At 38.3% G+C, this 25535-nt stretch overlaps 1 protein-coding gene across 1 annotated transcript in view; it reads left to right on the top strand.

The window, feature by feature from the left end:
- SHANK2 (SH3 and multiple ankyrin repeat domains 2) overlaps positions 1 to 25535 on the top strand; it is a 328166-nt gene that overhangs the window by 99464 nt on the left and 203167 nt on the right. Inside the window, exons 11-12 of the mRNA XM_067296273.1 lie at positions 8069 to 8378; positions 12945 to 13114. Coding sequence (XP_067152374.1) covers positions 8069 to 8378; positions 12945 to 13114 — 480 coding nt within the window. The remainder of the gene's footprint in view (positions 1 to 8068; positions 8379 to 12944; positions 13115 to 25535) is intronic.

The following is a 25535-nucleotide window of genomic DNA, read 5'->3' as shown; positions in this document are numbered from 1 at the left end:
ATTAAAATTCTTCTAATATCAGGAATTGGATAAAGTGTTTTCTGCAGAATTGGAGACCCTAGCAATGGCCAGTTCTCCCTACCGCACAAAGAATTGCCTCTGCAAGCAAGTCTTCCGCAGAGCTGTGGATTTTGCTGGATATTTGAGAACCTTTCCAATTAATTTGTTTTTGTTTTTAATCAAGTTCTGCAAATGTGCTAGGTTCCTCATGAGGGTAGAGTGAGCCTGGCCCTTGTCAGATAGAGCGAAGTTTGGGGGCATCAATTTAATAGAAATGCCAGGTGACGGAAGGGAAGTCTGGCACATGGCTATGTATCTTTCACTGCTATTTTTTGTTTTTTCTTTCTCCTTCTAATTGATAACTCTTGCCATCTGTTCCTGATCCATCCCTCTGCTGTCCTTTCCTACACACAGTCTCCTGCCCCCGTTCTACTCTTAAAACTTGGAATGACTGCTTGAAGGCAAGCAGTAGGAGCTGACCGAAGCCAGTAGTATCTGTGTGGCAGGAAGATGCTACCAGGGGTGTCAGGGAAACTAATGCTACGTTAGCTAAGGTTGGGGCCTTCAAGCATCATTTGAGTGGGCTCACATGCTTCTATCTCAGTGCTGGTCTGACTGCAATTTCCTGAGCAAACTCCCCAGTTTTTTTCAGAAAAATAAAGCAACTTTGTTCTATAAAATAGGTTTATATTCATTCCTGAAATGGATTCCTTCTGAATCTGTCACCATTGCCTGTGTTCCTGACTGCTTTGTGGCTTTGTGGAATAAGTAGTCTAGAAACACTATACCTACCTAGAGTTTTTTCAGGAAACTTTTTGTACTTTACAGTCTATATTTGAATCTGTCTTTTCCTGTCTAACTCTCCCTTTGGTGCTTTAGCATACGGGGAGCCTATTTTATAGCAAAGAGAAATGTATTTATACATGCAAAAAACTGCATTTCTAACAAAAACTTAGATGTGTAAATAGGCTAAAGAGATTTTTCTGCCAATAACTTTGAAATGGACAGAATTAAAAAAAAGAAAAGCATCTGTAACTATAACTTTGTTCTCCTGTTATCTGAGAAGCCCCTGCTTTTAGAGATATGTTGGTGGGAAGATTAAGCAAGAGCACAGATTTGGTCAGACAGATCATTTTTTGCTATTTTTAAAGGCATTTAAGTGCCTAAAAATAGATCCTCAAAAATATCTAGTTACTAATTCCCATAGATTTCTAATGGGAGCTAGGGAGTGAAGTACCTATAAGTCTGGCAATGTGATGTCACAAACATACAAAAAATTGCCAAGCAAATATAACGTAAGAGCCCATGTTTTGATTGCTGCCTAGGTGGCTTTTTCTGCTCAGAGGCCTTCCCGTGCAGAGCTATCATAGACGTTTCCTTGAACGCCTCTAGAAGAACCGGGGAGAGTTAGACAATTAGCGCTTGCTCATTTGCATTTGTAAGGTTCTTCCTGATTTTTCGATTATGGATGCTACTGGCTTGTCGGTTATCTTCCTATTGTGTGGTAGTGCAGCCAAATTACTAGCTTTTTGTATCCTGACCTAATAATATCAAGGGACTATCGTAAGGCAGCGAAGTCTTTCTGGAAAAGGTGGAAGTTGCTGGAAGAGTTCCTTTTTTAACTTCCGAACGCTACAGAACTGGGACTTCAATTAAAACAAACATTCTAATAAGCTATTAGTGAAAATTAGAAAACATGAAAAACTGCAGCTGCAAATAGTTCACTGACTTCCTTGATTGTCATATTTTCCAATTGTACAATAGCCTTTATTGCAGTCGGCTGTGCCATGTAGGAAGAAATTATATTTCCTGTGATGGCAGAAGAAAGACAGTTAAATGGAATAAAATGATCACTCGTCAGGTGATGTATCTGATGGTGTAGACAGGAAAGCATTCCCACAATTTCCATGAAACTCAATAATTTTAAGCGACTTTAATTTTTTTATGTTTTTATAACACTGATTAGAAACCCCTAGATGCTGAAATGCTACAGCTCCAGCAAGAATCTAATAAAAATACCCCTGGGATTGATTTTGATTGACTACAGTTGCCTGTCTGTTTTTATTTTACTGTATATGAGCAGACATGAATAAGCGCAATCGAGTTAACACTTTCCTAGGCTGGCTGGTACGATGAGGTGTTCAGGATGTGTTTAATTTGGAACAGTGCTACCCGCGTTAGGGGAAAAGCAGTTTGAGGATTAGACTCCCAGGTTTGGACGCCAGTGTCACCCTCTCAGTGGAAGGCCCAGGCCTTCCTCCCTGGGGAAGCGTGAACGATGCTGAGGTCCCATCTCTTTGTGGACACAGTTCATGTTTAGTCTGTATGCTACTTTCTGTGATTGATGTTCTGGTTATTAAAGCACAGAAGCGAACACACGGAGGCAGTGATTTTCTTCCTTTCCTGTGGGCCTGTCAGGCAATTCTCCTCTTAAGGCATATGGGGATCAACCTGTGCTCATCTTCTGTATAGTCAATAAAGCGGACTCCCCTACACTGTATAAAACTGATTTAAGGTGCTCTCCCTAGGAAACGTGGGCATCACAACCATGTGTAGAGCTGGGGAGGCTCTATGCAGTGGCGCTGCTCTTACGTGCTGCTGCTGCTGCTGCTAGAAGTAGGATCACCACCAAGCGCTTCCCTGACTTCTGCAAAGGACTATCCCTGCCCTGTCAGTCAACAGAAATCCAGACTTCAGTCTCTTCCCAGAGCATTTTGGGAAGTACCGCCGTGTAACTCCCCTCTCTCCCTCTCTCTGGCTATCGAAAGAGGAGTGCTACGAGACACTCAGGTTTTGATGGAGAATTCAGGAGCACTTACATCACTATTGACTAAGTTTAGTCAGAAAGCACTATGGAAATACAAAATATTATTAATAATTATAACTTCTTTATCATTTGCAGCTCCAAAGATAATCAGGGGGATTAAATGAAGATATTAGAGAAATGCACAGAAGCTTTGATTCAAATTAGTGGCATGGTTGGTCTGGCATTGCAGTTCATGTTCTGGGAACAATATTGATTCTCCTCCTGAGGAGCTAATAAATACACATATTTATAAGTTTGAGAACAACAGTTTGAAGTTATTCTTTTGAAAGCTTTGCATCATTTGAAAGATAAGAAAAAAAAATCCTGTCACATACAGCTGCTTAATTTTGTACATATGCTGTATCAAAAATTTCCTCTGGTAACATTTCCACTTGATCAGAAAAGTTTCTTTTAAATGAATAAACTTGAACGAAAGCTTAAAATTATATTAATTTAGAGAAATATTCTTTTCATTAAAAACTATAGTCTATATAAACATTGGAATGTTAAATGATGTTTAAACTATTGAATTTACTTATTTATCCATACTAATTCCTTTCACTGTTATGTTATAGATAGCATTTATGCATATGGAGGTTAAATACAGTTAAGTTGTTTATTTTCTGTCTTTCTTGAAGCAATTTTCTCAGTAAGAAGACCTGATTTTCAACAACAGATGTATTAGCAATCAGCAGAGATTTCTGAAATGGAATAAGTCTCTATTAATTGTTATATAGTTTGTACTATTTGTGTACAAATTGTAAATTTAGGTTACTCCTTTTTTAAACTGTGAATTCTGTTCTTCAGAATCCTTATATGGTACATGTGACTAGTTAAGATTTACATTTTTGTGAGTGTTAGCACATCCCCTCTCCTCCTCCCTCCCTCTCCCCCCCCCCCCCCCGCTTCCTATTTGCAGTATTTTTAAAACACGGATATCTGCCTATTTCAGTTATGTGCTCTTCCTCTGGGAACATGTTTGCACTGACTGGCATAGCTATCTGTAGAAGTTTTTCAGAATTAGGACTTTAAAAAGCTGCAATGGCAACATTTATTTTCTATCATCTGCACTGAATTTAGTAAAAAAGCTTGTCTGAATTTTAATATTTTTCCCCTGTACAGCAAGAGTTTTTGTTTTATGTCAGTGGGATCACTGTATGGAGGGGAGCAGAAAAATAATGTGTGCTTGTATTTCCATCTTTTTCACACTGGACTATAGGCCATATTAAGATACTCTGTTCAGTGGCAGTTTTGCCTCGATTCTTAATGCAGGCATGGTGTGAAGCTTGCTTGTTTTTAAGTTTGATTCATACTTTCCCTCGACTTGACTCTGTAGCATTGCAAAAAGCACGCAAATACCCCAAAGCCCAGCCCGCCGCCGAACCCCGAGCAAAGCTGGCAGGACGCGGGGAGCAGCTCCCCTCCCCTCCGCTCCGCTCCGCTTCCCTCCTCTCCTCTCCTCTCCTCTCCCCTTCCCTCCTGTCCTCTCCTCTCTCCGGGCTCGGCTCGGCTCGGCTCTGCCAGAGGAGCTGGCAGCCCGCCGCTCCTCGGCACCTGCCCGGTGCGAATTCGCCTTTTCGACCCTCCCGCCCCAAAGCTTGTCCTGCCCCTGCCCCGCGCCGGCTGGTGCGCGGGTGCGGCGACTGCAGGAGCGGCGGCGGCGGCGCTCACATGACTGATGCTGCGGGCCGGGGCCGGGGCCGGGGCCGGGGCCCGGTGGGCGGCGGCGGCGGCGGCGCGGGGCTGCGCGCGGGGGCTGCGCTGCCGCCGGGCTGCGCTGCGCGCTGCCGCCGCGCCCGCAGCCGCCTCCTACACGCACACGCTGGGTGGCTCGCTCCGCTTCCCCCCCCCCTTTTTTTTTCCTCCTCTTTTCCTTCCCAGAAATGGGAAGGATACAATGAGGAGATTGCTGCTAAAGTAACAGGGAAAAATGAAGTCTTTGTTAAATGCCTTCACAAAGAAAGAAGGTAAGCGATGCAAGCCGAACACTTTGACGTTGCAGGCTGGTGTTTTCTTGTGCACAGTTAATATGATGGGCTTAGTTACTCTATAATTAACCAATTCCTGCAGTTTCTTTTTCAATGTGATTTTATGCCAGACGGTCCAGTTTGGCAACTAATTATGAAAGCTGGATGTGACTTATTTATTCATTCTAGGTTTTCTCTGAAAGGCCAGGTAGTTTTAAAAATATTTTGTTCCATGAGAAATGCATTTGAAGACACATGAGGAGTTTGCTAGGTGAATTTTATCAGTGAATGCTGCTTGCTTGCCCCTTCAGATGTGTGAGATACTAGGAATAGAAATTCTGAGAGCTGGAAGAGGAATTGATGCTTTCAGGTATGCTTTTAGGGGTGATAATTTTAAACTTTAGAAGCATGAAATCAGTTCAGACATTTTCATGTCACTTTATATCATCTGTTTTTCCCAAACAAGTTTTGCAACAGTCATTCTTAGTTTTGAACATAGTGAAGTATTAGAGAAAAACAGTGTCCAACAGAGTTCAAAGCATGTACATTTGCATTTCATCATTTTGTGTTATTTTTTATTGTGAAAATAATATAAATAATGCCTAAGAAGCAGCTAAAAAAATATCCACCCACTTACAGTTTGCAGATTGCTGGGGAAAAGAAACACTTGGGTGGAATATTAATCATTTTAGGCATGGAAATGCTTATTTTTAACTCTTTCTATAAAAAAATTGTGTTAGACACCCATTAATTTGTGCAATTAGCTGTCCCCTTTATTGCTTTTTTTTGTATAGTAAAGGCTAATTTTGCTTGTAGTTCTCTCCCTAAGAGTAGCACATTAATCGCAGATCAAGAGCTAACTCCTAAATGATCCTTTAAATCCTTTTCAGATATGTAATGGACAAAGAATCAATTTAAGCTGATACAGGGAAAGTGTGTATGCATACACATGGATATACTATCGTTCATTCAAAAAATATTGGTAGTGTTTAGTTTTTTTAATCTGTGGGTTGAAGGCTCGGGAATCTGGCTTTGAATGGTCACGATTTTAAGCTCATGAAAAATTAAAACATAAGGGTCAGATCCCATTTTTACTGAAGTCTGAGGCCAGTTCCCATGACCCTAGAGAACAAGATTAGCCTTTCAGACAGCAAGTCTGTATCTACAGCTCTGCTTTGTATGTCCCCTTCCTTATTACAATGATTACAGTAACTATTTTGCTTTAGTGTACCTGGGAGATGTGCCTGTCTTCAATTGAATCATTTCTAGAGCTGTAGTCTCAATGTCAGAAATACAGGAATACACAAACAGCACATCTGTGTCATACATATAAACTTAGAGGATCTGGATATATGTTAATTTTGGAAATATGTGCTGTGAGTTTTCTTTAAGTTAGAACTAACTGTGGCTTTCACCATGACATTTGAAGCCGTAAGGCACTTTCATTGATATACTTCCTCTTTGGAAACCTTAAAAAAAAAAAAAAAAAAGAAAAATTGGAGTATCCTGAAAATTGTACGGAGTTTCTGGTAGTTTCTAGCATAAATGTTATACTCCTAAGTCTTACCCTTTTAACAGCTTTAAAGACCACTTCCTTTATTTCAGCCTTGTTTTGAGTGAAATATTATGGACCTGAATTTAAAGCTCTTCCTCTCTATGCCCGCTGTCCTCTTTTGTTTTGTTGGTCCGATGCTGTTGAGCTCTTTACCAGAGAAGGTGTACCCTCAGAGAAAGTTTCAATTCTTTAGGAATACGAAGGTGTCGTTTTAAGATATTCAGGATAATAAATTGATTCTGGTGAAAGCGCTATGAACCGTTATTTTCCTTGTAGTTACACCTTTGTTTTATGTCATGTTTCAGTTTTGCTCTGGGATCTTAAATTTTGCTGTGTTCAGCCAATAAAAGCTATATTTCAAGGCAGGACAGAATGCTTCCTATGTGTATTTGTATTTATATGAATTTATTTGTTTGCATAGTGTGATGAACATGTTTTAATTCAGTTTTTCTTTTTTCATTTTTGAACGGTATTGAATGTGTAGACATTTATGTCACTTTATAAATGATTCCTAATGGCACTTCAGGTATGTAGGATAATATTTTGTGGGGCTTATTTCCCTACTGATATATAATTTTTGAAAATTACAACAGCTCAGTAAAGTCCTCAGAATAATGCCTTTTGTTAGTAATACTACTATCCCTTTGCAAATGTAAAGATGTGCACTTTGGATCAAATCCTGCAACACCATGAGTTCCCCTGAAATTAATGGGAGTACTTGCATGAATGGGGACTGAGGTAAACATGAGTTTTCAGGGTCAGATCCTTTCCTACCTTATAAAATGAGTAGGAAGTGTCATCACAGCAAGTGTGAGTCGGCTGCCTTTTATTAGGAAATTTTCTTTTTCAGTTGTTGGAACTAAGTAACCCTCTATAGTGAGAAACGGAGATTTGGGAAACGTAGTGTCTGTTTATACAAATTCTCCAATGAGTGCAGCACTGTACCAATAACATTGATGGAAGGATGAGTCCTCTGACTTATATTAGATTTTTATTCCCCTTGCTTTTGTTTTCTGTTGTGTCTATTTCATTAACTAGTATATTACAGCCTTTAGATGCAGTTGTGTTCTCTGTGGGACACAGCACGGGCTGAAGTGAGCGCATTACCCTTGGGTAATATGTTCTATATACAACAGTGATAGCTGTGGTAGAAATGCCTAGATTAGAAAGAGAGAAATACCAAGGGATTTTAGCAGCATAATAGAGTTCTGCCAGGAGAAAAATCTATGTCCTCAATTTTTAACCTGGAAGAAGTGGATAAGGTGACTGTTAACATTAAAGATTTCAAGTTAGGCCTGAACTTGCAAGGGAACAAAATTCTCTCAGTTTGGATGCCAGCAGGGGAGGAACTTAGAGCACACGTCACAAATTCTGCTGCTCAGCCCCGTTCCATAACTTTCTGGTCAGATGGGAGGAAATCTTAACAGAAGTCAAACAAACTGTGAGACTCAAATTTAGCAAGAAATTGGTGTTTCCCTTTTCCTAGACCCTGGTTCAGCAGGCTCAGGCTACTGATGCTGCCTAACTTTTCATTAAAGCCAGGAAACAGTTTAATGTTGCCCCATTGTTTTCAGTTTTAAAGATAAAGAAATTGCCTAGCTGTTCAGGCAAGGTAGAGTTTCTCTCTCTCTCTCTGTGGTAAAAGTAATGCCATATGTTGCTAATTCTTTTTACGGGGTGATAAACGCATATAAACGGTAAAATCATCTGTGATTTCCCTGGATGTTTTTCTTCACGCAGTGCCCTTCAGAGAGGCTCCTACCTATTCAAACAGAAGGCGGAGGCCCCCGAGCACCTTGGCAGCACCTCGCGTCTTGCTCCGTTCCAACAGCGATAACAATCTCAACATCAACAACCTCCCCGACTGGTCAGCCTCCTCTTCTGCTTCTTCCCACCGCAGCCTTTCACCTCATCTACTTCAACAGATGCCGAATAATCCTAATGGAACTGTAAAAACTATTGGGAGTTACACTCCGTCCTCTCGGAGCCGGTCGCCATCCTTAAACAGGCTGGGAGAGGATGCGAAAAGGCAGCAACACAGGCACATCAGGTGACTTTTTCAATATTTGCACAGTATGAAATACTCCTAATGTCCCCATGTGGACTACCATGTTCCATAGTGTTATTTATATGCCCATTTGGCACTCCATGTAATATATAGGTAATAAAATCTGAGCACAGTGGAACGTGTCCAAAGCTGAATATTTTAATCCCTCCCATCCCTGGTTTTTGGAAACTCCAGTCAATGCCAGCTGTTTCAACCTGGCACTAGAGCAGTGAGGCAGACTTTAAAGTTGAGCAAAGTTAGGTAGTGACTTACCATTAAGTGTAGCCCCCTGAAGTAAATCCAGATGCTAGTTAATAGTTAAAGCAACTATTGTGTTTACCAGGAAAGTAAAACACTTCTGAGATACTTTGTGCCTGCATCTGTCATGCCTGAAATCTGTGCTGGAGCTGCGTATGGGAGATGAAGTAGAGACTGCTTCATTTCCCTCTTCTGCTAAGTTCTGACCCAAAGAAGAAAGGGAGAGAATAATGACAAAATGCTGTGTAGCTGTACTGCGTAGTGTAGGAGGCTGACTGAGGGCAAAGGTGGCTTCTTGAGATGATGGAGATAGATGTAATGGGCTCTTTCTATGATTATCCTTGCAGGATTTTGCACTCCCTATGACTTGCTGCTCTTTTTTTCCTCTTGAATTACAAATGCAATTTAGCAGGCGCTCTCTGCAAATATCCTGCAGCTACGTCCCACTGGATAACAAATCTTGACTAATTAGAGTGATGTAGGTATTGTAGGCAATATAATAAAACAGATGATTGTGTCTGTGTTTTGATCACAAATGGAGGCTTCAGCTTTATAAAACCACTGTCCTGTGAATAGATAATTAGCTTCACTGGGAGGAGGACTTGTGAACGGCTTCTGTCAAGCATGCAAGCAATGAAACTGCACCAGGATGATAAGCCAGAGGGGTTAAAGTGCAGGGCTACAGAAAAGGAGGGAGGCAGAGTTGAATACTGATGGAAGGAATTGAAGCTTAAGTGTTTTGATCAAACACATTTCATTCAGTGGTCATTTAAAATACCAGGTTTTGTCTGTCCTGTTTCCTAATACCAAAAGAACATCTATTGTTCAGTGTAGAAAAAGAAAAGAACATTGCTAAGAAATGCAGCTGTTGGTTTTCTCTTTGTCGTTTGTAGGTATGCTGGATCTTAACTTGAGTTTTCCAGTCAGCTGAAGCTATCTGCTGTTACTTTGCACATTCTTCTTCTCTCTTTAGCTGCAGGCACCCAAACTGACAATCATTATTTGAGATAGTAACAATAGTGATGGATATTGGAATGTACTGCGTTGTAAAAAAAAAAAAAAAAAAAAAAGGAAAAAAAAAAAGTTGTCTGAACTGTAAGAATCATTGCAAGAAACAGGACTTAGGCTAGTGGTTTCATGCAGTAGAACTACTACTGGCAAACTACTGTGACATTAGCATATGTTACAGTAATCATGAAAAATCAATAACTTTGGATCACACTTCCTTGGAGGGAACTGTATCAGCGTAAAATCATGTTGTCTGTAATGAGGCTCCACTTAGGTGAGGAGGTCCACCTGCATGATGCTTTTCACACAGTGAGTGCCCTCATATTCTACTGGCTACTGCTGGTGCTACCAAAGTGGGAGGTTTTACCTTCCATTCAAAGACTTGTTTAGATCAAAGTGATAAAAGGTGGCTTTTTGTTAACTTTCCTGGGATAATACACTGTGAAATTTTAAAATATAGAGAGTTCATTGAGTTCTGAAACTTTCTGAAAAAGCAAATATTTATTTGCTCTTGCTTTATTCAGATGACTTGCCTCTGCCCTTTCTGGGAGCACATGATTTTGAAAACCAATGCAAATGATAACGGAAACAAAATTTCATTCCTGAAATTTTGTGGAAACAAAATTTTATTCTTACTGCTAATGCATCAGTATCACAGCTGCGTAAACTGTTATCTGTCTGCAGAGTAGAAAAATCATTCTGTGACTTTCTTCTAGAGATCGCCAGAGTATATATATACAAGTACTGATAAGAGAGCTGGAGTCTCTAATTTCCAGCTTCTAAATTTAAAGACAAATAAAAGCATTTTTATATACTTTTCCTGCAAGCAATGCCTTTTCTTGCCACAGGCATGTTTTTGCAGTCATGAGTGGCACCTTACATAGGACTTTCCTTACAGTTTTTGTTTATTTTAACTGTATGACCACCTACTTACTATCAGCTAATTGTAGTAGTTGCTATTGCTGCTTATTATTTGCAAATGATCCATTCCTATGAAACTGTTCTTCCCCTTAAATTAAAAAAGCCCCTTTTGACATAGCAGTAGGCTCTGGAGTAGGTAGGGTGTAGTGGTGGCTTCTGGAGCAGAAGCAGTGAGAAAGGGTTAAGTTACTGGAGGAGGTGAGTGTACACAGAAAGGATTAACTTCACCGAGGCATTACATTAATGAGCTTCCGTTTTGATCTTTTGCATGGGGTTTGCCTGGTGCAAAGGGGAAGGCTGGAAAGTTATGCTGGGGAGGACTTTTCCTGTGATCTTTATAGCCTGTGGCTCAGCCTGTTTTTATCATCTCACTAGACTGCTGCTTTCCGTAGCCAAACTGGGGCTTGGGGCTGGGGGCTTGGGGAGACGCAGGGAAATGGCACCATTTCTGTGGGATTTGTCTGCAGTGATTAGTGAAAGGCCATGCTAGCATGGACCCAGTCAGCGTTGAACCATCAAGGATGGCCACGTTCTCCTGAGTGAGAGGGAGAGGACTCCTGCCATCTGCCCACATCTCCTGAAATCCCCTTCTCCTCCTCCTGTCCCCTCATGGCAGGGGACTTGTTGGCCTGGGAGCCCACCTTAGGGACAAGGGGGACAGGGAAGATTGTTTTTAAGAAGTCATCCATGCCATGTTGTAGCCCTCATTTCAATTTGTAAGTTTGTCTCCTGAGAAACGATCCATTCAGTGTAAAGGTTAAATGTGCCATTCCTCCCTCATCTTTCAGTAAGAGATAAAATGATTGAATCTGCTGTGATGAGAGTTAAATAAGATGCTGGGACATAATGTCGTGTACAGCTGCTGCCTGGTTGCTAACAGATTAGGCAGAAAATGCAGCTTGATACAGGTGGAAATTGGATGTGTAGTAATTTTTTATGTATCTGGCTTGTTTACAGTTATGATTTCTTCTTCACTTACAAGGAAAAAGGAATGGACAAAAAGAATTGGAAAGTTACCATCATCGTTTCCTGTCTTCCTCTAAACAATTGCTAGAGTCAGCTGAGGTTTCTTATTCAAATGCCATCACAGACGTGCAACCAGTGCTCATTTTTAAACACTAAGGACTGCTTATCTTTATTAGCACCTGTTCACAGTAATAAAAGAGTAGAACAACAAGATGAAAGGAAGACACAATTCCAAATGATAAAGAAGCTACTGCAGTAAAATGGAAGTGTTCCTTGTAAGAAAGATCCATTATGTTTGGGTTTGTTACCAGACAACCTCCTCTTTATCTATACTGAGAGCTTCATCGACTCCTATTTTGGTAGGAGATTGGTTAAAAAAGGACAAACAAACAGTGAACTCCACCCTTCATCATTTGTTTTGTTTGTAATAGTTTTGCATTATTTTTTCCCCTTACTAGAAAGTAAGTAGAGTGTTGCAATGCTAGACCATCATTAAATCATTCTTCTTTTTTGGTACTTTATCTTTTTCCTAAAATCTTTATGAATATTCTTTCTTACAAATATTTTGTTTCTAGACTTTCAGTGTAAGACTTGAAGTTTTTCCATTTTTCTTAATAGCTGAATAGTAGTGTATTGCAAGGATGTTATGGTATCTCCTATAATTTTTCCACCCTCTTTTATATTTGCCTTTTCTTCACATTGTATTTTTAACATTTCATTCAGTTCTTCATATATTATTCACCAGTTTTCAATAACTTCTTCTCTGTTCATCCTAAGTAGATTCTGTGTTTGATGACCTACAACTTATGCAGGTATACTGCTCTCAAGTCATTGGGAGAGCTATTGATTGCCATCAATAAAAAATGATCTTTTGGAGAATATGTTAACCATAAGAACCGTGTTTTGTGCACATTCTGACCTAAAATTTAGCTCCAGGTCTCAGAGTGATGAAGTAACTAGATTGTTCAGTCCATTCAGTTAATAATTCAGTTAACTTGATTGTTCAGTTAGTACGGCAATATTACGAAGTTGTCCATTCACAACAGTGATTGCAAATGCTGTAGTATTAAAGTCTTTCTGATATACTGTGATGCTTGTAATTATGGTTTGTATATAAATATAAAATTCTTCTGGGTCTGTGAATGTGCAAGTTTAATTTGTAGAAGAACTAAAAACTTTAGTCTTTTCATTTCATGGTCAGATGAATATTGACCATATTTCATACTGAAAGATTTTGAACAATTAAAAGAGCATGGATGGAAAGATGGAAAACTGGTATTTCTTCTACAGTGTTGTGTGTCTTACTGGAAGATGATTATCCTTTCACTGCTGAATTTAATCCTACCAAAGTGATGATAAAGCAACAACTTGTCTGTTTTCAATAACAAATTAATGTTTCTTAATTTCAATTTCCAGTGCCAGTTACAGTCCTAGTGCCAACAAGGATACTCTCTCTGTCTTGGATTATCAGGGTCCAAAACGCAAACTTTACAGTGCTGTACCTGGAAGACTTTTTATTGTCGTAAAGCCATATCAACCTCAAGGAGAAGGAGAAATTCATCTGCACAAAGGAGACAGAGTAAAAGGTGAGTACGTAATTAATTCTGAATAACTGTTTTCTTCTGCTAGAGGGAAATTTCATTTTAAAAATTAGCTTCTATTTTAGGAAAAAGCAACTCTTTTATATGTTCGATAGAACTGCTTTTATGCATTTGTTCCATTACAGAATATTTTACTCCTAGTTCTTTTTGTAACCAAAGCATATTCAGGTCCCATTTTACCTGATTTCAAAATACCACTAAAATTTTAAAACACGTGCACTAAGAGTAGCATTGTCTTCTACACTGAGCATGTAGTTTGCTTCTGCAGCCATAGGAGGACAACTCCAGAGCTTTAAAAGGGTTGTAGACATGTCAGCTCTCTAAGCAGCTCAGGAGGAAAACAATGCTATGGTCAAATCTGTTTCCATATCTTGCCTCAAGGAACAATTTATTGCCTAAACAGAAAAAGACCCCCTTGTGAAATTTAGGACAAGTAGGGGGAGTAGCTAGAGTCTATTATAAATATTTTGGGGAGAAAATACAGTGGTGCATGTATAACTTCTGGACACTGGTGCACTTTATAACCAAGAATATGTTAAAATCAAGGTCAAACTTTGTGTTATTACTTTGAAGACAGTAAGTACACCTAGAGGAGGGAGCAGGAGATGCAGCTTTCAGGCTCGAACTTCCTAAGAGGCCAAGTGGGTTGTTATGCAGTTCCAGCTGTGGTTTTGCACATCCAGTTAAAACTGGTCATGGTTTCTCATTTCTGTTCAATCCATACAAACTAAATGCCAGTTATAGAAAGAAAATGAAAAGGAGTAAATTCAATACTCTAAATAAAACTGTTTAACAGATGAAAACTTCCCTGCAACTGAAACTACTTATTTTAAAAATGGAAAAGTTCAAATAGCTCCTCCTTCCAAGTCTGCAAACAATAGGTGGGAACAATTGGGAGCCATTAGAAGGTAGCTGTATTTTTGGCCATGGCTGATTCTGAAACATTTGTGGGTTTTAATTTTTTTTTTTTTTTTAACTCAAGCATTCTGAAGGTGTAGTACAGAAAGCCGAAGAATGCTGTACTTAAAGTTGAAACATATGCAAGATTCATTTTAAACACAGGATGAACGAGGGAGGTAAGACTTAGCAGAGGCAATGATTGCTGTAGGGCTGAACAGATAATTGTACAGTTCTGGGAGACTGAGCCCTGATCAGATAGGAAGCAGTGATTATCATCTAAAGAAAACAGTGCATAAGAACTTTGGGAAGAGTCAATATGAACACTTGAAAAGAAACATTTAAAATTTACCAAGTAATGGAAGTTACCTAGACTAGAGTAAAATTAGTAGCAGGCAAGCAAGGTTCTCAGGTTATAGAATTTTTTGGGAATGCCAAATATCAACTAAAATGAAAATCATAAAAAGCAGAACTCAGCTTCAGTTTCTGACAACATAGCGCTTTGCATGGTTTGAAAATCAGCTATGCAAGCATCCAGTATGTGAAAAAGGCAAAAGAAGTAATGGATAATACCACTTCACAAAAGCCTTCAAGTGTCAGAAGAATGGATATGACCTAGAAAAGGGTAAAGTTACATTATGAACAGTTGTCATGCAACATGTAAAGCAAATTGAAAGCAAATGTGATCTTTTTATAGTTTTACAAAAGAATACTGGCCTTTGGGTTAAAGTGTGAAGGCCTGAGGTCTTGTAAGGAGCTTTTCCTCCCTGGAAGGGTGGAGGATGAAAACAATTGAGAAAGGTGAATGTCGGTGTATTGAAAGAAAATGAAAAAGAAATGTTGCATGTAGTGGAACGTGAATGATAATAAAAACAGTGAACGTAAGAACACCACCAAATGCATAAACTCCAAAGAATTTAACAGCACCAAGAAGAATTGCCAGTACTTACAAATGATGAAATTTTGGGGGACTGGGTAATGCTACATAACTTTCTACATTGGGTGAGTTAAAAGGGTTCTGGTAGGTGCCAACAGATAGATAAAGAATGAATGTGGTTGAGCACCATCGTCATATCTATGGGGAGCATTGTATCCCTAGACAATTGTGTTCAACTGAACTGTTCGATTTGAAGATGAAGCAGTATTTTTGTTCATGTAGAGGATATAAGATCAGTGTAGACCTTATCTTGTCACCAGGATAAAACAGTAGAGACCCCAGGCTGTTCTGGAGAAAGACATAGGCAGAAAATGTTTCCCCTGACAAATGAGAAAATGATATGACAGGTTGCTTGGGATGCTGAAGTTTGTAGGGAAATTCATTACTAGCCTGCGTGTCTAAATAGAATTTGAGAATATTTTATTCCAAAATGTCTAAAGAACAAGGGATTTACATTTCAGTGAAGAGTGTAAGATACCAAAAAAATTAGTTCATGTTCTAAGTTACTGTGATGGTAACTGGAAGAAGAATAGATTAGTCCACTTTTCAAATCTCCTTAAAGCAGTATGATCAGAACTTGAGACCAATGATTTGTGTAGGGGACACTAACAAATGAACGTCAAAAAGCTGAAACAGAAAATAAGGTCTTGTCTTTTCTGTGAGTTTTGCATCTTTTTTTGTGGAAAAACCTGTATTTACTGAAACTGGCTATAAATTAGTTATTTTTGTTAGCAAAAGGGATGCCCATCCAAAATCAGGTCATCCCTACAGGTATGGCTTTTTTCACATATATAATTTGCACACTGAATTAAAATATGGCACAGATCTAGTATGTGCAGATACACTTATTTTAGAGCACTTGATAGAACTTTGGTGTAGTAAAGTCTAGTGAGAGATTTTTATACTTGTCAGTCTTATTAAAAAAAAAATCTAATCTGGACAAAGAAAAAATGTATATAGTGATTACCAGTGCTACTACTTAGGATGAAATCTTGCAGAGAGTAGTAAATTAAGGCTATTTGCACAAGAAGGCTGAGACAGCATATCAGACTCTCATTGTTAATCAAAGCAAAAACTTTCAGAACAAGATCAAATCTTATTTTATGTTACCATGTCATTGGTTCCTCAAGTGTCACAAAAAAATATGTCAAAAGGAACATATCAAGGTCATTTAGAAATTGAAGAAGCTAGGTAAAAAGCCAGTGATGCTTTAAAAAGGTCTCAGATGTATAGCAATATTGAGGAAGCCATTCAAACTTATGTGTTTGCCAAAAATCCAGGTTCATTAAAAAAAAAACAAAACAAAACAATAAGTGTTTCCCTCCAAAGCAAATAATGTACTCTCACTGACATAAAAAAGAGTATACCAGTCCAGATCCCCTACCCAGACCTCTTCCATATTCTCATAGGATTTCATTCACTGAAATAGGAGCTTGAATCTTGATTCACATTCCTGTTTCAGTGAAAATGTAATTATTTATACAGAATGAAAAATAGCTGCAATGGGAGAGATTTTTAGACTCCCTCTCCATCATCCAAAAGCATAGGCATTGGAGCTCTTGTAAGCCTCAGTATATCTTGCATGCTAGGTGAGTGCCAGAACCACTGGCTACAAGGAAGGTCTCTTGAGTCTTGCCTAGCAAGACCATGATCCAGTCAGCACTGAGGTTTTGATTTTCTGGGGCTACACCTGCCTGTTTAAAGCTTAGGGACTCGCTGCATGCTGTGTTTGGAGGAAATGAAGCAACACTGAATCCCCCATGGAATTCATTTTTTCCTCACTTTGGAAACACCCTAGCCTCACATTTAAGTAATGAAAAAACTCTGTCTTAGCCCTGTTCATCTGCCGACTTGATTGCTGCTGTTCTGTATAAAACAGTGACGCTCAAGTACTGGCTTCTTGGTTTCTTCAGGAGGATTCAAACATATATGGGAATTCACTATGAGATTATGACCTGTGTTCAATGTGACCGTGGGGGGAGTATCATCTCTTTATATCCCATGAGAATAATCACAGTAAAGATGTAGCAAGACATTCATCACAGGGACAAAAACCCAGAACAACATAGTAGAGAAAGGAATTAGTTGGGAAATGTTTTTATGAAGGTTTTTTTTTAACTTGATAGTCAGATGGGACACAGAGATGAATTGCTAAACTCTTGATGAAAAGGGCTTTCATTAGATGAAGAAGAATCTGTTAGATCCTTCCTTCCTTCCTTCCTACCTGCCTAACCCCTACCTACCTACCTACCTACCTACTGGTTCAACTGAATGATTCTGAATAATTTCATGGGGGACGAAACATGGAGCTGCACAGGAAGAGATGACTGGAAGAATTGGATTCTGTTCCCAACTCTTCCCCTGACTCTACAGTCTGATCACGAGCAAATTACTTAACTTTCCTGTGCCTCAGGTGGTCACTTCGGAGACAGCAGTGGTTTAGAGATATTTAGCTGATGTGGCAATGAAGCAAATTAGGAAGACTTCCGTTCTTTTAGTGTAAGCCCAGTAATCTCTAGCCAAAAGCACAAGGGGTCCTCTGCCTACACTTCGTAATTATGAAGTATATTTTTAGGATCCTTTCTTATTGTTGCAGGACACCAGCAGTTAAGTAGATGTGTCTGGCTGCAAGCAGTTGATCAAAACTGCCTGAGTGACAATAAATCAAAGTTTATGATACAAGGAAATTGCTCAGAGAAAGCTGTGAATGGACGAGGTCCAGAGAAAATGTAAACTAAACAAAATGGTCTTGTATTAATAAGATATTACATAGCCTATACAAAAATATCTACCTTATTTTTACTGGTTAGTCATACACACCGACATCATTTATGTCTGCCACTCATGAGAGAAGGGCCATGGCTGGTGTAAAAATAAACCTGTTATTTTTACTTAATCTAAATAAACCTGCCTAATCTTACTGAAAACAAGTGGAAAGGAACTAGCTTCATTCCTGATATAAATATTTTTAACATACTTTGTTTCTTTGTTCATTTTACATCTAAAAGTCCATAGCCATAAATCTGGCACTGTACAAACATATATGTACTGTAATGTATCTGTGAAATGTATTTTATCTTCTGCATTGCTAGATTTAATTCTCAAATATGAAATCAAACAGCCTCTTTATAACAAAACTCAGAGCTATCAAGTGGATATAGTGCTTCAAAGTGCTTTGTGAATACCATGAAGATAAAGCAATACAGAAGTAGGTGTGTGTCCTTGAGAAGATTACCTATGATTCAGATGTGTCCTAGCATACCTTGTTACACATGGTAACAGATATTAGTTCCTGATACCACTCAACATGATGCAGACAATCTCTGGTCACTTAGAAACAAAATAATCAAAGGTTATTTTCAGAAACTACATTAGATTAAAGCGTATCTGAAATGGACATGAATTATCCCTTACTGGTGACCTAGAAGGAGAAAAATCATGCTTCCCTAATGCAAATACTTAAAGAATATTTGAAGTCTCACCTGCTCACAATTTTGCTCTTCTTGTTCTAGTCTTTCTATTACTATGTTTTTTACTAGTGTTTCTCTTTGCCACATAATTTCTATTAATTTCTTCTAATTTTCAGATCCCAGATCATAATCTAGTTTGTCCTTACAGGTGGCCTCCAACAGTAAATTTTTATGTTCCTCTCTTATTTTCATTGCCTGTTGTGATATCATTCTCTCTCTATTTCATCTGGAAGGCAAACAGGTTTGTGGGTCAGTTTTGGAAAATGCTAAGTTTCTAGGATTCCCACTGTGATTAAAGAAATTTTCTAGTGTTTGGCATTTGGAAAAACTGGGAAAAATATTTCAGTATTTCAGATATGCTCCAACATAGACTTTTTGGTGAATCTTCTCAGGGACACCCTGTTCCGGCACAGTCTGCACCTCTGAAAAAGAGTTCACCACAACCCGGGTCTGTTCTCATCTAAATTCTGTGGGGACTGGTGTTAGAGAAGCCGTAGTAATTCAAGCATCTGTTCTAGTCGGAAAGTCAGTAGTTCTCAGCATTAGAAATACTGACCCTTACAAAACTGCTTTTATTTCAGTGTGATCTGATCCAGTAGGGCAATCCAAATATATTGCTAACATTTTAATTTCTTATGAAATCTACTTGTAAGTCATTTTGAAAAAGAAAGACTATTAAACCCCTGCTGTGCCTGAAGATATTGCCAACAGACAGTGCTTGTGGGCAGAAACAAGTTGGTCTCCTAGGCTTTTGCACTTCTTGGATTAGTAAATAAAATACTGGAAAGGGAAGAGCTACAGAAATGCTGTTCTGTTTTTTCAACAGCATTTTGTACCTTGTGTGTGAATGAGTTTGGAAGCAGAATTTAATGTAAGAGGCTTGCAGAAGCATTTTTTTGCTACTCTTTTATTCTATAGATGAAAATTATGTGAAATGAAATATTAATCTTTCTCAGATCCATCGGTCTATTTAGGTTCCTTACTGCCTCCTGACTTATCAGTTTGATTTAAATTCCTAACATAAGTATGACTCATCACAGATAATAATCTAATTCATTTCTTCAACTCACTTGCATTTGAAGAACAGGAGAGAGAATTGGGCTCCTAACTTCTATATCAGAGTGTTGTAACAAACACAACACCTTGCTTCCTCTGCAGCAGGAAGTAAGTGCTGCTGAGGCTGCAAGAAGGTGAATAGGACATAAGATCATCTACAAATTCCTGTATGCAAGGCATCATCTTAGCTGTTGACTACTTAAAGCCAGCCTTCCTTCAGTGGTCAGGAGCTGGCCCGAAATATTGAGGAGATGTGGGATAGCGGAAGAGTGATGGGAACTATGAGCTGCAGACAAGCACACTGGCATAGTCCAGCATAGTGGTACAGCTTCCAGATCTAAGTTGGTTTGTGACCTGTTTGCAGCTTAATTCTGCTTTGCCTTCCCTTGACCTACAGTTTGGGGATTAGTGCAGAGAAGAGCAAATTAAGAGACTCCCAAAAGAAGAGGAAAAACACTGACTTCATAGAAAGTTGTTCCAAATGCAAAGGTAGAAAAGGAAGGAAAAAATATGCAGGGCTGAATCTTGACTTGGACAGCCAAGCTCCATTTCAGTTGACCCTTCCTTCCTCCAGTTTAGAGAATTATGGTCAAATAATTGTGTTTGCAGTTTTTGACTTACTGAGTGGTTGCTCTATTAACAGTCTGTCATTGTTATCTTCTCAACCCAAGGTCATTTTCCTAAACACTGCTTCTTTGCCCTAGTTTCCTTCCTGAGAAAATACAGGTGATAAAGGAAGAAAGCTGGTTTGAGTCTGGATCTAGCCTGACATTGGTTGTGGCCACAGTGGTTGTGGCCCTGATGGGCGCCCAAAAACGCAAGCTAAGGTTCGTCAGTCTGGCAGTCCACTGACAGTATGGATGGCCATAGTGCCATGGGACACAACCAGTGAGACATGAAGTAAGCTCAGGGTATAGCAGTTAGACTGTTCAGATAAGTCAGACAATTTAGTACTGAATTACAGTTAGGTAAGGTAGCTTTCTGGAGAAGTCTGGTCACTTGGATTACAGAAAGGAAAACTCCTTGAAGCTGCAGTTCTCCACACATTTCTCTTGGTGGCAAAACTGGAAGTCAAAAGTAAGTTTGGGGGGGAAAAAAAGAGGAGGGGGATGAGGTGCCCTTGTATTTCCTTAATTTCAGTTCTCTGTGAATTGCCACAAACAGCTGTCTTCCCTCAATTAAGGAGATGAAGACAAGAAGCCAGACATGGGAAAGAATTGCTGAATTTGTTTCTGCACTAAAAGAAATGTCTTTGGAGCCACAGTTTAATCTGACGGCTCGGGTCAATCATACAAAATTGTTATGTGCAGATACACACGCTTTCCTTCCAGATTGTATGTGGACTGCACAAGAACATTTTCTACATGGCAGCTGGGGCACAGTCACTTGTTTGCGTGCTGGTGGCCTTAATGTGGTTGTCATCAGGGCTATAGACAATCACTTCCTTTCCAGTCTTGTTGCACTGATCTCAAGTTGTATCACTGTCTCTCTTGATTATGTATTTTAAAGCCAAAAAGGATCTGCCCATAAGGCAGAACAGACAGATTCTGTTCATCATTAATGGCAGGGAGGGAGGGATGTCTCTCAGGAACAAATAGGGACAGAAAAAGATGTGGAGTAAAATTAAAACTAAACCTCAATTTTAAGAAAAAAAGGTAGAGCAAGATTAAAATATAACTTGTGTAAAGTTTGAAGCTGTGCTTCAGATACAGAGAACTGTCACTCTGCACTCTACCTGGTAATATCCTTTTCTATTTACTTGTTTATATACAAAGGTAGATTAAACATTGACCTTTTCTACGTATTGAAATATATGCTTAGGAAGAGAAGTTGCCATTACAACTCAAGAATAAGGACATGCATTTTTAAGTTGTACCTTTTTTAGGGAGTGTTTTAGGCAAAATTGTTTTCCTCATTGAAGTAGATGCTCTTGTATAGTTTATTTGCCATTTGGAAGATGTTCGCCCATAGACTGTCCTTCCAAAGGCCTAATGATTTTGAAATTTTACATTAAACAGCAGACTTTTCTACAAGAGAAAAGTCTAAATTACAATATTAAATAGTCCTGAGACAGGGAAATTGGGTCTCTGTCCATTGGAAACTTTAAAATGTGGTTTAATATACTAGAAAAGGGAAATCCAGAAGATAGATTGTTACATCAAGAAACAAAACTAGTTTGTATTTGCACTGAACCCTGATAGCTAGAATACAAATGAAAACTCTTTATATTTCATTAGGGAGATGACATTTGTTATCAATAACAGAACGGCGGAATCAAATCAAGTAACGTATTCTGATTGCAGTTCTGATGGAAGGGATACTTTATCACTCTCCCTTTCAACTTAAGAATGAAATTCTGAAATTTTCTACTTTCTACCGTGTGTTTTAGAGGGCTTTCAGTTTACGTAGCCCCACCTCTCACTAGAAGTATTGAAATCTTCAGCTTCTCTTGATTAGCAGATATAACTTGCTTTTAGCTCTGACAGTTCTTACATCAGGGTAGGCTAGTTCAGTTGCTAGATTTTTTCAAAATATTTTCAATTTTATTAGTATTATGTTTGTTTTCTTTTTTCTCCAATTTATAGGAGTGTTCTTTTTTCAGAAGATGATGTCTTTCCCAATTTGTATCATTACTTCTTTTCCCCTTTCTCAGAGAAGAACTGAGAGTGCAGTTCACACAAAGAAGTTTCAGATAATGTCCTTTAACAACTATAAAAACAGTGGCCTGTATTTAGTTCCAATTTTCACTGAAATTTTTGCAAATAAAGACACCTGGAAAAATTTACTGATTGAAATTACAATGCTAAACTATTACAAGAAATTTAGAAATAGTATGCAACATCAGCTGATGGAAATACATTATTATACCCTGTTTCTTGATTATTGCATAATCAAGGACGTTGAAATGGGGATGAATAAAAATAATTTTTTTTTTTGATTAAAGTGAATTTTTGAAAGTATATTGAGTAATTAAGTTGTCTGAGTATATTATATTAAATTAGTTATATGCATTGCAGAAAAAACCTAGAAGTTACAAGAGTTGCAAGAGACAAAACATCATCTACTAAAGTGACACATATAATTTTGGGGGGGGACTTCTGGCTGATATTAAATATAATACTTTCAAGACATTTAAAAAATGAGGTCCTGCTAGGCATCTGCTTATACATATTTTCATGTTATTCAATTGTTTGGTAATTGTCCAATTTTGATTTGCAGTTTTGTTCATATAATTAAACATAATTTGTGTTTTAAGCTATACTTATGTTGTGGAAAGACATATGAGGCTTCAGGATGTTATTAGAGCCTTATTTTTACTCTTACAACATCAGATTCCTTATTGTAATTCATATTGTGTGTAAAGAGACTCTGGCCTGCTCTTGCCATAGCAACCACATCTTTTCTTTTTATTAAAAGAAAAAGGAAAAAAATACTTCAAATGATAAAGCCTAATTATTAATTTTGGGAAAGTCGTCCTTTGATTTACCATTGTTATGCCCTTCAGAAGGGAAAATATTGATTGGAAAATCTCTTGCTGGTACCAAATTATCCATTATAGCATGTCTCTTAAGCACTGTTGTGAGAGGGAAAAGACAGAAATTAAGGCCTCATTCTGAAAAGCATCCATGAGTAGGAAAGATAAATTATATTTTGATTTATCTAGTAAGCTCACAGTTACCCACATTGGAATACATGAAATGTGCCCCATTTTTATAGATACTTAGATTATTATGGTTTTGCCTCCTGCTGCAGAATTTCATATTAATAACACCACCTGAGATGCATGAAAAAGATTTTATGAAATTTCTTACTAGTTCAGAACTTACATCTTCACCTCAACCTTTACATTCTAAGTCTTATGCCATATGTACTTATTCTGCATCTCATCAACAATTAATCTCTATACATCAACTTTATTCCTGGCCTCTCCACATTTGCCTCCTGTGTCATCCGTGTGCCTCTTGCAGTTCCATCTTTTTCCCACCTTTCTTGGAACCCATAATGCCCATAATTTCCATGACAGTAAGTCCAGAAGTCCCATTATTTTATTTGTACATGTGATGTGTAGACAGGCTTGAACCAGAATTGTGAAGGCCATCTGCATTCTGGTAATACCTCATTTCTCCTCCTACCTCTTTTCTATAGACATTATGTCTTGAGGCAGGTCTAAGTGTAATTCTGCTTTGCTCCTGCTATTAGTAATTGGTAACATTTTAATAATTCATGTAAAAATGATCTAAAGTGGGAGTGTTTTTGCTGTGAAGTAATTGCTTTTCACCTTGAACTCACATATATGCTTACAAAGCACATTTCCCATCTTGATTTGGATGTTTTATCATCTTCAACTACCATAAACACATCAAATTATTCTGTGGGTGTGAAGTACCCAAATACCTTCTTACAGTGCAAATGCTTTTTAGACATTGGAATACCTATGTAATTCAGAGCTTCAAAATAGCAGATCTGACAGATTAATAAAATACTAAATCGGGGAAGTCTTTCTCAATTGCTTAGTAGTCTATATTCTCCCTATCTTGTCAGTTTGAGGAGCGAAATCAGAACTGAGATGCAGTGCTCAAAACTCTCCTCAGCAAAACTAGTTACTTGCAAAAGGAGTCTTTCACTGTCTCACATTTCACAATTTCTTTCAGCTGACTGGGATCCCAGACTTGCTTTTATTATTTTAAGTTAAGTCAATGTACAGTAGGTCCTACAATGGTTATAATGTCTATATATGTTATTAGCTAAGTTTTAGTACTTCCTTATCTGATATATGAAGAAATGCACTCTATTGTTTTGTGAATGGAGGGTACATTCTTAAGAATATTTTGGGTGCTGGTGATTACCTTCTCTTTTATGTAGCATTGAATAATCAGATTGACTTTGTGAGTGACTGTGCACAAGCTTTAAATATTTGCAAGAATAACTGGAGTTTATCAACATGTTTTTCATTAATTATGCCCCAGATTTGTGTTTATTAACACTTTGATTTACATGTTATTTATTTTTTAAATGTCATTAGAGCACAGATCTGGTTTCTTCTTTTTTGCTCTCATTTAAATGTAGAGCTGCAGTAGCTTCTGCTTAGGTAAACAGTATCAATAGGTATTGGGTGACTAAAAGAAAAGACATACTAAAGAGTTTTTATGCAGCTTAACAGTCACTGTAGAGTTGGTGTTCAGTGCCCTCCACCATTATCCCGTAACCACCTGGGCAGGTATGAGTTTGCTCATATACATAAAGTCGGAAAGGTCCTTGATAAATTGTGCACTGTGAGACCCATCTAGGTGTAGGATTTTGCCATAATGGATTTGTGTGCCAAGGCTTAACATGTGCTTCTTACTGAAAGTAACTTGTAAAAATGCAGTTCATAGAATCTAAATCATCTCAATTTACTCATTAATCATCTAAATTTACTATAGTAAAGGACTTAAAATTTTAAAAACATTTTTCTGTTAAAAATTTATGTTAATAGACATCCATTAGTATGTAATAGTAAGTAATATCACAGGTAATGACAATAATATTATAAGCTTAGTAAGTAATATTACAGATAGTTTAGGATTGCATTATTGACAAAGTAGGCAAACATTTAATTTCAAATGCAGTTTTACAGGTCCTGGTGTGTCAAGCCAGATTTCTTACAACTCCTTTTGTATTAGCAGGGGTATTTTTTGGCCTATCATACATTTGATTTTCATCTTGCTCTACCGTAGTGCAAACAAAGTTCAAATTCAAAGCCCCTGAGACACAGCTGTGCCACAGCTACAGAATTCAATTGCAGTCAGGCTCTGGGACTGTGATTTTAAAGCCTGGTAAGGTATGTTTTAACAGTGCAAAGAGTGCTTGCTTTGGAGATCACCAAGGTAGCTCTGAGCAAGTGATTATGCCTACATATTGCAATACCCTGCAGAGAGATTATCCCAGGTCTGGAAAACCAGATACGTTAGCAGAGAGATGTGCCTGGCCTAATTAGCCTTGATTTTCGGCAGGGCCTGTTAGCTTCGCTGGCTCAGCTAGCGCACAGCTGATGGGCTCTGCCGCT

The sequence above is a fragment of the Apteryx mantelli genome, chromosome 4 (genome assembly GCF_036417845.1).
Source record: "Apteryx mantelli isolate bAptMan1 chromosome 4, bAptMan1.hap1, whole genome shotgun sequence".
NCBI lineage: Eukaryota > Metazoa > Chordata > Aves > Apterygiformes > Apterygidae > Apteryx > Apteryx mantelli.
This window is presented reverse-complemented; position numbering and strand designations above follow the sequence as displayed.